The sequence below is a fragment of the Hyla sarda genome, chromosome 4 (assembly GCF_029499605.1).
Source record: "Hyla sarda isolate aHylSar1 chromosome 4, aHylSar1.hap1, whole genome shotgun sequence".
Taxonomy (NCBI): Eukaryota; Metazoa; Chordata; class Amphibia; order Anura; family Hylidae; genus Hyla; species Hyla sarda.
This window is the reverse complement of record NC_079192.1, coordinates 408962588-408977052: the sequence shown is the minus strand read 5'-3', so window position 1 is coordinate 408977052 and position 14465 is coordinate 408962588. Positions and strand designations below refer to the sequence as shown.

The window sequence follows — 14465 nt, the reverse complement described above, 5'->3', positions numbered from 1 at the left end:
GAGTTATATCCTGTAGATCTTTTATTAAAATTTCAAACATAACAATAAAAAAATTACAAAACATAAACATATCATATCCGACAGAACATATCAATATAACGATCATAAAACCAACACCATAGCATAAAATACAACACCGGTCCACCCCACACTCATTCCTGCACACAAACAAATATATACAATATTTACAAAAGACAGATTCCTATAATACCCATAATACCCATACCATACTAATAAACTATATACACTAATACTAAATGTGAATTTCCTGGCCCAGTTGCAATACCAAAAACCCAATACCAGTAATATACCAAAAAGAATAACAACAACAACAATAATAATATATACAAAATAATAAAAACCAACACAAACAAAATAACACCACATTTTTTTTAATTTTTTTTTTTATTTTTTAATTTTTTTTTTTTAATTTTTTTTTTTTTTTTTTGGGCCCTGAGCTGGTCCCGCATCCCATGCCCCCAGTACATGTTACCAGACGTCCATGAACCAGTCCAGGATTTTCTGTATATATAAAAGTCCCATACAAACCCCCTCCCCCCTTTTTAACCCACCACCCAACCTAAACTAAACCCAAACCCCAGGTGGCATCACACAATATATACAATATATACATTACATAAAATATACACAGACTAACAATATATACAATACATAAGTATACAAATAGACTACAACAATAAATACAATAACAAATACATATAACAATATAAGCCAAACAACAAACCCCTAAAGCTCAAGTTCAGCGCCTGCAAGCCCTATATTACCATAAACCAACTGCTCAAAACAAAAAGACTAATGTGCCAGCATCAGCCCACCACCAGGGGGAGACAACAGGCTAAGGCACTTTAAAGGCAGAGCCCCTCCATAGACGAGAGGCCCTGCCAGCACCCAGCCTCTCGTACTCCAGAGAACGCACCTTCACCAGGTCACTGAGAATGTTCCTAACCACCACATCCACAGGGAGGATTTTACGCTGCGTCGACACTAAACACCGTGCGTTCCACGTGTAGTACCTGACCACTGAGCTGACTAGGAATAAAGTGCACTGGTCCCAGCCTCCAAGGTTTCTGAATGCCCCATAGGCCCATTCCGCATAGGAGAGACTGGCCAGCCGAGGCCAACCAATGGAAGCGCCCACCCTGGTGTAAACCTCTGTGTTAAAGGGACAATGAAGCAGAAAATGCTCCATGCTTTCCAGCATGCTTCCACACTCTTCGCGGGGACATCCCCGGTCATCAGAGCTCCTGCACTTCAGATTGTCCCTCACACACAGTTTCCCATGGAAGCAGCGCCAAGTCAAGTCCCAAAACTTCAAGGGGATCCTGATAGAATTCAAAAGCTCTAAACCCACCTCCAGATCCCGACTTGGGCAGTCCTTGAGCGCCAATGGCCTTTGGAAATGAGAAGACAGGACCCTCTTGTCAAGGAATTTCCTCGACAGAGTCCTAATCTCCCCCATCCCCAGACCCCACCGACGAATAACCTTCAGAACCGGGGTAGCGTAAGCCGGGAGATGCCCGTGTGGTGTGCGAAGATCCTTCACTTGCCCTCCTGTCTCCCATTCCTGGAAGAAAGGCCGAAACCATCCCCTACAGGAGGATACCCACGGAGGAGCCCTCTCTGACCAGAGGTTTGCTATATTGGTCTTAAGAAAGGTATTCACTAGGAACACCACAGGGTTGACCATACACAACCCCCCTAGTCTCCTTGTACGGTAAGTAACCTCCCTCTTCACTAGGTTCAGTCTATTCCCCCATAACATCTGGAAGAACACACTGTAGACCCGGGTCCAGAGAGGTTCTGGCAACATACATACACTGCCCAGATATATCAACAAAGGGAGCAGGAATGTTTTGATCAGGTTAACCCTTTCCCGGAGGGTCAAAGACCAACCCTTCCACTGATCCACCTTCTGAGCGGCGATCTTAAGCCTGCTGTCCCAGTTTTGTTTGGGGTAATCCCCTTGGCCAAATTCAATGCCAAGAACTTTTGCAGATTCCTGGGGCTCTGGAAGGGCGTCCGGGAGATCAAAACTAGGATCTCCCCCTCCCAGCCAGAGACTCTCACACTTATCCTGGTTGATCTTGGACCCGGATGCCTCCGAGTAGCGGTCCACCTCTGACATCACCCATCTGACCTCCTCTTGTGAGGAGACAAACACAGTGACATCATCAGCATATGCTACCGCCCTCAGAGCCGAATCCGGCACCGCCAGGTCCATTCTCACCCCCGCCAACGGTCCACAATCAATCCTCCTAAGGAAAGGATCAATTGCAAACACGTACAGCAAAGGGCTTAAAGGACAACCCTGACGGACACCAGACCCAACCTCAAAGGAGCGACCAATCCAACCATTCACAAGCGGGAAACTCTCTGCCCCTGCATACAAGGTCTTAAGCCAATCAACAAACCCCCCCGGCAGGCCATATCTCAGAAGAACAGACCAGAGGTACTCATGGTTAACCCGATCAAACGCTTTTGCCTGATCCAAGGACAGCAAGTACCCCTTCCAGTGGCCAGCCCTACCCTGCTCCACAGCCTCCCGGACACCGAGCACAGCACTAAATGTACTGCGGCCCGGAACAGAGCAATGCTGAGCCCCCGAAAGGAGCCGGGGTGCAAACTCCACCAGCCGGTTAAACAGCACTTTTGCCAGAATCTTTCTGTCCGCATTGAGAAGAGCTATGGGACGCCAATTCTCAATGTGGGACGGGTCTTTACCCTTTGACAAGATGATCAGCGCTGACCTCCTCATTGTCTTTGGCAGAGTGCCCGAGGATAGACACTCATTAAAAACCGCAGTCAAGAGGGGAACCAAAGTGTCCTTAAAGGTCTTGTAGAACTCAGATGTTACGCCATCCGGACCGGGTGACTTCTTGAGGGCAAGCCCATCAATCGCCATCCTGACTTCCTCTTCCCGGATCATCTCTGTCAAAACGTCAAGAGAGGGGTCTACTCCTGGTTCAGGGATGGTTTCAGCCAAGAAAGCTGATACCTTATCTCGATCTAGATCCTTCCTTCCCAAGAGGTGCGAGTAGAAGGATCTGACGACCTCCAGGATCCCTGATCTGGACCTTTTCAAGGATCCCGTACTATCAATCAGTCCTGAGACTATTTTACTATTCACTGACATCTTGCAGTTTCTGTAAGGGTCGGGCGAGCGGTACTTCCCGTAATCCCTCTCAAAAACCAAAGATGCGTGTCTGTCGTACTGGCACTTCATCAGCAAGGACTTCACTCTGGAGATATCCTCTCGGCTACCTCCAGTCGAGACAAGGTTCTCAAGTTTCTTCCTCAGGCCCTGGTACAAACGGTACCTATTTAGGCTTCTGAGGCCCGAGAGCTGGCGGAAGAATCTCGCAACCCTTTCCTTGAAGATCTCCCACCACTCTGACTTACTGCTACAAAGGCCCAGCAATGGTACCTGGCTCTGAAGAAAATCCTCAAAGGACTGTCTTATCTCCGCTTCTTCCAAGAGAGACGAATTCAGCTTCCAATAGCCTCTGCCCATCCGGGGGGTCTCTGTGACATTCAGAGAAAACAAAATTAAACAGTGATCGGAGAACTCCACCTCAACAACAGATACTGCTGAAGAGACGGCTTCCTCCTTCAAATAAAACCTGTCTATCCTAGACCTACAACTACCCCTATGATAGGTGAATCCCGCGTGGCCTGGGGTGTACCGGATGTGGACATCCACCAGGCGAGCCTCACTTGCTATGCTATTAAGGGCGACGCTATCATAAGTCAGCTTGTCTCTGGAACCTCCCCTATCTTGGGGCCTCGTGACAGCATTGAAGTCCCCTCCAAAGACCACCTGCCGACTTGTAAAAAGATAGGGCTTGATCCTCATAAAGAGACACTTCCGGTCCCACTTAGACTGTGGGCCGTAGATGTTAATAAGGCGAAGTTCTTGTCCCTTCATGAGGACATCTAAGATCAGGCACCTCCCCATTTCTAACTCGATAACCCGTCGGCATTCTACCGCTGAAGTAAAAAGGACCGCCACTCCGCTATACGGCTCGGCCCCAAGAGACCAGTAGGAGGGCCCATTCCTCCACTCTCTTTTAGCCTTGTAGATAGATGACATATCTGTTAGCCTGGTCTCCTGCAAAAATAAAATATCAGCATTAATATGGGCAAAAAAATCATAGGCCGCAAATCGAGCTGTATCTGACTTAATGCTGGCAACATTAATGGATGCCAGAGTCAACGGAGAGGGTGCCGCCATCGAGGGTGATTGAGTTAGACAGCTTTCTTTTTCCCACCATCCTTCCCATCCACCCCACCACCCTCCTCATCAGATGATGGTTTACCCCTTTTTAGTGAGATGGATGTGTCCATTTTCCCATTATATACATTTTCCTCGTCCCCTGACTCTGGGCCAGTCTCCCCCCCTGAAGACAAAGATTCCCCAGGGAGAGAGGACTCAGCGTCTCCTGTGAGCCCCACCGCAACATCCGGAACCTCCCCCCCCGCCTCCTCCCCCTCCGAAGAGGAAATGTCGCGGAGGGCTCGGAACCGGTTGGAGAGACCAATCAGAGGGAGATCAGTTGTACCTTCCTTTGGCATCTGGCGGGTGGGAGAAGATATTACATCTCCTCTTTTTTTATTCCTCCGAGTACCCCGCTTTGTTTCTGCCCATCCCCCACTGTCCTCATCCGCGCTCTCACCATGGGAGGACAGTGAGGAGACGGCATCCCCCTCTTTGTGGATCCTCCCAATCTCCTCATCCAGTTCACTATCCCCCAGGGCCTCAGCAGTAAGACTGGCCGCAGGGACAGGATCAGGAGTCACCCCAGTTGGTTGATGCTCCTGTGAGTCCTGAATCTCCCTATCCCTTTGGCGCTTCTTGAGACGCCTCAGTTGGGCAGGCGTCTTCTGCTTACTTTTCTTCCCTGGCCCCTGCACCCCTTCATCCCCGACGGTCATCGCCCCAGCAGAATCCACTTCAAGGCTTACTCCCACCGGGGCAACAACCGCGTTGACAAAGGAACGAGGGCAGCGACTAAATGGGTGACCTAAGTCACCACACAGGTGACACCTAATCTCCGCACAAGATGCAGCGAGATGACCTATTTCCCCACACAGAGTGCACTTCTGCACAGTGCAATTGGCACTAAAATGTGTGGGGTCACCACATCTGTGACAGAGCTTCGGCTGACCCTGGTAGAAGATCTGGATACGATCTCTTCCGAGGAAGGTTGCAGATGGTATATGGGTAACTGTGTTTCCTGAACGCCTCAGTTTGATTATAAACGTCCAGGCCCCTGACCAGATGCCATATTCATCCCTGTTCTTTTTTGGGACCTCCACCACCTCTCCATACCGACCTAGCCACGTCATGATGTCAATACAAGAGAGTGATTCGTTACGGGTTAAAACGGTCACTTTCTTGACATTATTTTGGCGAGACACCGCCTGAATGGCAAAGTCTCGCCAGCCGGGTTCGTTCTTTATCAGCTCATAATTCGACCAGAAGAGCTCAAGCCCCTCCGGCCGAACAAAGCTGATATCGAACTCAGGGGTACCATAAGGATGTATTAAGGCGTAGATGTCAGCTGCCTTAAAGCCCAACTTCAGCAGAAGCTCAACAACTTTAGATCTTGGAGGACATGTATCACTGCCTCTCCATCTCAGCCGGACCACATTCCTACGGAGACCACCTGGCCCGGCTGTAGGGAGGGACCACACATTATCCCCCCCTCTTTCCTCTCGGAAGGCTGAAAGACCATGTCTCTCTATCCAGAAGGATAGATCAACCTCCCTACCCTCTACATTGATCGATCTCTCCCCTCTCCTTAAGGCCCCCAGGAGACGCTGCTGCAAACTGCTCTCCCCAGAGCCAGAGGACGAGGAAGGTGCCCCCCTCCCCCCAGCGGTGACATTTGCGTAGCTGCGTACCGGTGCTGCCACCGCTGGGGGTGCAACTGGACCAGGCCCTCCATCCCCACCACTAATCTGCGCCCCTTCACCACCCTCCTCCACATAATCCATACCCAAACCATTGTCACATGTTTTAGCTAATGTGCCCCCCATACCTCCACCCGTGCTACAGCCCAAACCACCATTCAAAGCCCCAGACAGATTATTAACAGATACATTCACTCCTTCATTCACTTTTACATTAACTTTCTCACTCATACTGGCTGGACCGGTGTGTTCTGGTGCAGATTTTGTACCATCAGCATCACTGGGTACCAGAGCTGGAGCCACCACCACAGGACAGGTCACCGGTCCCTTATACAAGGACCGGGAAGCCTGCCTAGCCTGCTTATTAGCGGCCCCAGCCCTGTTTTTATTGGTACCCTCCGCCTCATCAGTACTGGAGTTTCCTGCTCCTGGGCGCCGCTGATCTGGATCAGCGGCGCCAATACAAAATAGGGGTTTAAGTCCAGTCTTTCTGGGAGGCGAAGACATCTTAGCCCCGGCAGCTCCTCCACGACGACACCGCTGCTCCAAAGGAACAGCAGTGCCAACGCTCAGAGCCACCGGAGCTCCCGCAGCCGACTCTGGCACAAAATCGCCCCCCCCTCCCGTTAGGGAGCAACCCAATGTGCCAGAGCCTTTACTGCCCATCGCTGGGCAAATATCACTGTCCGACCTCACAGCCGGTACACTGTCTGCTCCACCACTGTTACTGCAAACAGCGATGGAGCTCACCGCCACACTAGACTCCATACTCTCCCCACTCTCCTGCACTGAGTCCACAGCAGAACTCAGGCTGGGCTGAGAAATGGGGTTCACACAGTGAGCTGACCCTGCGGCCAGTCCGGGGGGCTCAGGGAGGGGGGTATATACAAATGTTACCTGCTCCTGGAGCTTGGTCTTCTTTGACTTCTTCTTTTTCCTTCCCCCAGGTGCCTCCTCTGGTAACTCATGTCCAAACGTGAAGTCCTGGAGGCGACCTGGGGACTCCAGGAGCTGGATCTGGGCCATCAGCGCCCCTCCCTGGTGACTGGTGCTACTCTCATCCCCCGAACCGCCAGGGCCGCAGCCAGATGACATTGCCACTTGCCCTGCAGGGAGCCCACTGTATGGGGTGAGATGTTGCAGACCCCCGGGTGGATTTGGCTCAACATTATCGGCCTCCGCAACGTCTCCTTCCTCCTCCACCCGTGGCTGAAGCCCCCTCAGCTTTCTTTGCTTCTCCCTCTCCTTTTCTGCAAAGCGATCTTCATTCTGAAGCTTTTCTTTAAATGGCCCGCTGTTCTCCAAAATAAAAGTTTTCCTTTTCTTTAGATTGCTGATGCTGGTTTTAAGCTGTTTAATCCTTGCTGACAGCTCAGCCTTCTGGCGTTTTGACGCAGTTTCCATTAAAGCTTTTGCCTCCTGTACCTCCTCCTGGAGCCTATACAAGCTGCTCCTTGCTTCTTTATATCCCTGAAGTATCTCTGCAACACGGGATCCATAGGTGGTTCCAGGCTCCTGGGCCCTGGGCATTGCCCAATCCTCCTCCACACCTCCATGGGCATTTGGCTTTGCTCCAGGAGGAGTATCACAGTCCATAGTACCTGTAGTACCTTTTGTTGGAGCAGCCTTGCGGCTACTCTTCATCTCCATGGGCTCAGGAGGTGCTGGAGATACATCGCTGCATCTCCTGGCAGAGCGCCTTAACCCAGAGACCTCTGGTGCAGTTCCTGATGCTGGTCCCTCTGCAACTGGTCGCTGGCTCCCCCTGCCCCCCGCGGACCTACTTCGGGGGGCAGGTGTTGGGGTTCTCCGCTCCTCGCTCATACCAGGAAACGAACCCTCCTTCTGGGGAAAGGAAGGTCGCTCCTGGGAGAGAGGTGGATCACTCTCAAGGTCGAGCACACCAAACGCTCACAGGAAGCTCAAACAGGAAGATGCTCCCTCTAGTGGCCAGACTCCAGAGCTGTACTCACTATTCTGCTGGTGAGGTCACTGTGCACATACATTACTTATCCTGTACTGATCCTGAGTTATATCCTGTATTATACTCCAGAGCTGTACTCACTATTCTGCTGGGTGGGGTGGTCACTGTGTACATACATTACATTACTTATCCTGTACTGATCCTGTGTTATATCCTGTATTATACTCCAGAGCTGTACTCACTATTCTGCTGGGTGGGGTGGTCACTGTGTACATACATTACATTACTTATCCTGTACTGATCCTGAGTTATATCCTGTATTATACCCCAGAGCTGTACTCACTATTCTGCTGGTGAGGTCACTGTGTACATACATTACATTACTTATCCTGTACTGATCCTGAGTTATATATCAGACAGGAGGCTCCTATCTTATGCATTAATCTTTCTTTATTAATGCCCATAGCAGAATTTTTATAACTTCTTTTAATATAATTCAAACAAAAAACTACAACTCCCAGCAGTCCTAGCAATGCTGTAAGCCACGCCTAGGCTGGTGGCCCCTATATAATGAACTGCCTCAGGATGATCCTCCTCTTTCTTTCTGCTCATAGCAGCATACATACAGATAAGTTCTCATATGGTTTTTATTGTATAACGTTATATTTACTTCATATTTACTTCATATTCTGTGCAGATACCCTAAGGTACCTCTTTCAGATATATATATACCTCGCTTTACATTTTCTCCATTACTTTCTTCTATAGTAGACCTTTTTTCCCCTTTTCCTGTATTGGGGTTATACCAGGTGCCGGAGCCGACCCTCCGGTTCAGGTATCGCCGCATTCCTTTCTCTGTTTCCCTTTCCTTCCCCTCCCCTCCCCCCCCTCCTCTCCTTCCTATCCTCGGCACCATTTTACCTTTGCGCCTTTCTTCCTTCTTATTATCGTCTTCCCGCATCTCTTCGCGCGCGTGGGCGGGGGGCGGGTCCTCCTCCTTCTTCCCCTTTGCTCCTGCTGACGTATTCAGCGGGCGTTCCTGCGGCGTCCAATCAGCTCCAGGGGACGTAGTCTCGCGAGACTTCATCCCTGGGAGTCGGAGCTTTTCGGCTTCCCCTCACGCCGCTGCGCCAGTTACAGCGCGGACGGCGTAGAGGACGGAGCCTGTAAGCAGTGTAGAGAGGGAATTTATTCCACTCTCCTACTTAGTGTTATCCCCATAGATAGAGAGTTATATATATATATATATATATATATATATATATATATATATATATTTAGACCTACTCCTTTCATTGGTCCTCCTACTGGAAAAGAGATCTTCAGCTACTTTCCTCACCCTTAGCAGGTGCTGTATATACTCTATTTGTTAACCCCTTCTCTTACATCCATGGCTGAGGAACCTACTGCTACCCCCCTCAGAGGGGAGGTATTCTCTACAGACTCAGCACAATTCATGAGTGCAAGCCAGATTCAGGACCTCATTAATCAATCTGTCCAAGCAGCTCTGGCCTCAGTCACTGTGATCACTAAAGCCCAACAGCCAGTGACTTTTTTACCGTTACCTTCACAAGGTGGCGAACCGCCTATTAAGAAAGGGAAAGCGTCCCATAAACGCAAACATTCCCAGGCGGCACATGACTCCCCGGCAGGGGAAGACAACAATATGCTCCAGGCAGCTCCAACCACGAGCTACCAACCCCAGCATCCCTCAGACACCACTCGACCCCTGGGCCCCAGGGAGATACATGTGAAGGGGCATAGATCCTCTAGACGGGCCAAACCCGACTCATTTGTTGATACCTCAGATGAGGACTCATCGGATACTTCCAACGAGTCAGATCACTCCGAGTCTGAATCTTTTCAGGACAATGCTGGGGACACGGCGATCGACACAGACGCCAACCCTGCAACGCAGGGCGAGGTCCTCCTAGATGCCCTAGGCGAACCATTTTTCCACCCAGACGGCATCTCTCATCCCCGTTCTGGTGAATGGACACCGTTGCCTCACGTATCTAAATACGTAGAGTCGTGGGCACGTAAGTCCCTGGATAGGACTAGCCGAAACAAATTGAGAGCTGAGTGCCCTAGGCCCTTCATCCCTAGAAAGGCAGTAGCTACCCCAGAGGTAGACCCAATTCTCACTAAATATCTGTTAAAATCAGGGAAATTCCCTAAAAAAGGGATTGAGAGGTCCTTCAAATCAATCCAGGACCGTATTCTGGACTTAATGGGTCCCCTCACGAAAATTCTAAATTTATCAGAACAAGCAGCTGCATCTGATCAGCCTGTGGATCTCCAACAGCTGCAAGGTTGGGCACAGAGAGCGGTCTGCCTAGCTGGCAGCGCTAACACTACTTGCTCTATAGAGAGGCGCCGATCAATATTGATGCGCCTGGATCCTCAATTGTCCCACCTGGCAGAATCTGAGCCTGGCCCGTCAGCAGACGGAATGCTGTTTGGGGACTCCTTAATAAAGGACATCAACAAGTTTGTTGGGCTTTTCACAAGCTTAGACAAAGCCCAAACGTCTTTGAAGAAATCGGGGACCAATAAGGTTTTCCCTAAGGCCGGCAGAGGTAGAGGCCGATCTGCCGGCCGCACCCCACCCTATAGGCCACAGGGCAGAGCCCCTTCTCAGTTCCAGTACTCTCAGGCTCCATCCTACCCCATGCCTGTGGCGCAACCAGCGCCCTTCTTTCCACCCAGGGGCAGACCCTGGCGTGGCCGCGGCGGACGTGGTTACCCTCGATCCAGACCTCCTACTGGTGAGTACACCTTTCACTCCTCTTGCTCATATCCCTGTGGGGGGGCGTCTGAGGTATTTTATCCACGCCTGGTCTGCGATTACGGCAGACGCATGGATTCTACACACAGTAGCGGGATTTCTCATAAACCTCCAGTCGCTACCGGTTCTAAATGTTATCCCTCCCTCTATCCGATTCGCAAACCTAAACGTTGCCCTCATAGACAAGGAGCTATAAGAACTCCAAGCCAAGCAGGCGGTCATGGAGGTGGAACCGTCCTCTCCGGGCTTCGTAAGCAACCTCTCTTTAGTAAAGAAAAAAGGGGGCGGTTATCGTCCCGTGATCAACCTCTGGGACTTGAACCAACATGTCAAGTATCGACATTTCAAGATGGAAGGCATTCATTTCCTTTGGGACCTTCTGCAGCCGGGGGACTGGCTTGTGAAAATAGACTTGAAGGACGCCTACCTCACCGTCCCGATCCACGGGGAATCACAACACCTACTTCGATTCCTCTGGAGGGACCGAATGTGGCAGTTTACTTGCCTTCCATTCGGACTATCCTCCGCCCTGTGGTGTTTCACCAAACTCATGAAACCCGTGGTGGCGTCCTTGAGGAGCCGAGGTGTTCGTCTGATCATCTATCTAGACGATCTCCTCATCATGGCTTATTCCAAACCTCAAGCATATCTCCATATGACATGGACGATGTCATTGTTACAAGGGCTGGGATTCCTAATCAACCTAGAGAAGTCTATTCTCATCCCAGCCCAGGAGATGGAGTTCTTGGGATTTCTGGTGGACACCAATCAGGCCGTCCTCCGTCTCCCCAGGTCAAAACTCACCCTGATCCGCAAAGAAATCAGGGCGGTTCTGCGAAAGGGTTATTTATCCTTGCGTGCACTAGCCCGACTGGTGGGTCTCCTAGCGGCCTCTATCCAGGCTATCTTCCCGGCCCCGCTTCACTACAGGGCCCTGCAGAGGCTCAAGATCATGCATCTGAGGCAGGGTCTCAGATATGCAGACGAGGTACCCCTCTGTCCGGAGACCACCGAGGAATTGCGATGGTGGCTTCGTCATGCCGTCGAGTGGAACGGCAAGACCATTTTCAATTCCAGTCCAGACGTTATCATAGAGTCGGACGCGAGTCGACGGGGTTGGGGTGCCCGGTGCGGAGGCTCCTCCACAGGAGGGACATGGTCCGCCTCCGAAGCTACTCTTCACATCAATGCACTGGAACTTAGCGGCGTTTTTCGCCGTCAGGAGTCTCATACCACACGCGTCCAATTGCTGTGTATTACTGCGCATGGACAATGTGGCAGCGGTGCAATACGTCAACCGCTTAGGGGGCACCAAATCCAGGGTCCTGGCGAACGTCGCGAAAGACTTCTGGCACTTCTGCCTAGCCCGCGAAATAATCCCAATTGCGGAGTATATTCCGGGGGTCTCCAATATGGTTGCCAACTGGAATTCCCGCTATCTGCTCGATTCCAGCGATTGGCGGCTAAATCGTTCCGTTTTTCTTCAGTTGAGGCAACTATGGGGTCCGTTCCACCTGGATCTATTCGCCTCTCGCCTCAATCGCCAACTGCCCCACTTTTTCAGCTGGAGGCCGGACCCGGAGGCGCACGCGGTGGACGCTTTCCGCCAGATATGGCCGAAGGGCACGCATTATGCGTTTCCCCCCTTTCGGTTGATTCCCAGGGTCCTCTTACAGATAACGAACTCGAATGCGACGGTGGTGCTGATCACCCCATGGTGGCCGACACAACCGTGGTTTCCCCTTCTTCTGGGAATGTCGGTGGATTACCCCAGATTGCTTCCCCACTTTCCACAGCTGCTCACCAACCCGACCAAGGGTCTTCACCCTCTAGTTATGGAGGGCAACCTGCCTCTCCTGGCGTGGTTGGTTTCGGGATCCCAGATGCAGATAGCGACCTTTCAAAGTCAGCTAGGGACCTCCTCGCCTTGGCCTGGGCCCCCGGGACTAGATCGGCATATCGATCAGCCTGGAGACTCTGGGTGCGTTGGTGTGATCAACGACAGGTTGATCCCGTACAGGCACCTGTGCCAGTAGTGGTGAATTACTTGGCTGATTCGTTCGAATCCGGCAAGTCATATAGCTCTATTAATGTCTATCGGTCGGCTATCTCAGCCTATCACTGCCCGGTGGATTCCTTACCGGTTGGAAAACACCCGTTGGTGTGTAGACTTTTGAGAGGCGTGAAGTTTCAACGACCCCCGCGGCCCAGGTACCAATCAACCTGGGATGTTTCCAAGGTGCTTGATATGTTTTCCACCTGGGAAGACAACATCGATCTTTCCCTGAAACTGTTGTCCTTTAAACTGACGGTGCTCTTGTGTTTAGTTTCAGTCAAAAGGGTGTCAGACGTAAGGGCCCTGGACGTTTCTAGGCGACAATTTTCGCCTCAGGGAGTTAGTTTTTCAGTGGTCCGTAGGACTAAGACTGGTATTCACTCGGTCTTTTACCCGTTTTTTCCAGATCATCCGCGGCTCTGTGTTGTTCGTTGCCTACAGGCGTACGAATCGCAGACTGCCGCCTTGCGCTCCTTGCATTTCTCCCAACTTCTAGTTTCTTACGTTAAGCCGCACCACCCGGTTTCGTCAGCCACGTTGGCACGTTGGGTGCGTTCCGCCATGGCACTGGCAGGTATAGACGTTTCCCTGTTTGGTGCTCATTCCACCAGGGGAACGATGGCTACTAAGGTAGTCTCTTCAGGGGGCTCCCTTTCCGACCTGTTAATGGCTGCGGATTGGTCTTCTGAGACCACTTTTCGCCATTTCTACTTCCGACCAGAGGAACATATTTCCATGTCGGTCTTATAACAGCTTACATATCTTATGTATTGATGTTTCATTCTTGACTGTTAGCTTTGAACTTGCATAAGATAGGAGCCTCCTGTCTGATATATAAATCGAGATTTTCCTAGCTTGTGACGGAAAATATTAGTTATATGAAGACAGGAGGCGAGTATCTTCCCTCCCGACCCAACCCTGTGACGGATGTCTTTATCTCTCCTCAGGTTACTGAAAATCGACGACGTGTCCATGTTGGTGATTGACCTGTTGGTGCAGCTTTTCGGTTTTCTTCATCCCCTGTTGGGATGACGTCCCTCCGATGCAATCCCCGTTGGGATAGAATTGTTGGTGAGGTTCCAGAGTTGGAGTCGGGGAGTGCGGGCCGGCTGGCCGAAGACTCCAGTGGCGGTGCGGTGCTCCGGATGGCTATCGTGTTCCAGTGTTGCTGAGTTTGTCGCATCAAGAAAGAGGAGGATCATCCTGAGGCAGTCCATTATATAGGGGCCACCAGCCTAGGCGTGGCTTACAGCATTGCTAGGACTGCTGGGAGTTGTAGTTTTTTGTTTGAATTTTATTAAAAGAAGTTATAAAAATTCTGCTATGGGCATTAATAAAGAAAGATTAATGCATAAGATACTCGCCTCCTGTCTTCATATAACTAATATTTTCCGTCACAAGCTAGGAAAATCTCGATTTATATCCTGTAGATCTTTTATTAAAATTTCAAACATCACAATAAAAAAAATACAAAACATAAACATATCATATCCGACAGAACATATCAATATAACGATCATAAAACCAACACCATAGCATAAAATACAACACCGGTCCACCCCACACTCATTCCTGCACACAAACAAATATATACAATATTTACAAAAGACATATTCCTATAATACCCATAATACCCATACCATACTAATAAACTATATACACTAATATACACTAATACTAAATGTGATTTTCCTGGCCCAGTTGCAATACCAAAAACCCAATACCAGTAATATACCAAAAGAATAACAACAACAACAATAATA

At 50.2% G+C, this 14465-nt stretch overlaps 1 protein-coding gene across 3 annotated transcripts in view; it reads left to right on the top strand.

The window, feature by feature from the left end:
• Positions 1-14014, top strand: part of LOC130267623 (aldo-keto reductase family 1 member C1-like) — a 92114-nt gene extending 78100 nt beyond the window's left edge. For all 3 annotated transcript variants that reach the window (XM_056517661.1, XM_056517660.1, XM_056517663.1), the window contains exon 9: positions 13650-14014. In XM_056517661.1, the coding sequence (XP_056373636.1) occupies positions 13650-13734 (85 nt within the window). In that variant the 3' untranslated portion in view covers positions 13735-14014. The remainder of the gene's footprint in view (positions 1-13649) is intronic.
• The last annotated feature ends 451 nt before the right edge of the window (positions 14015-14465 follow it).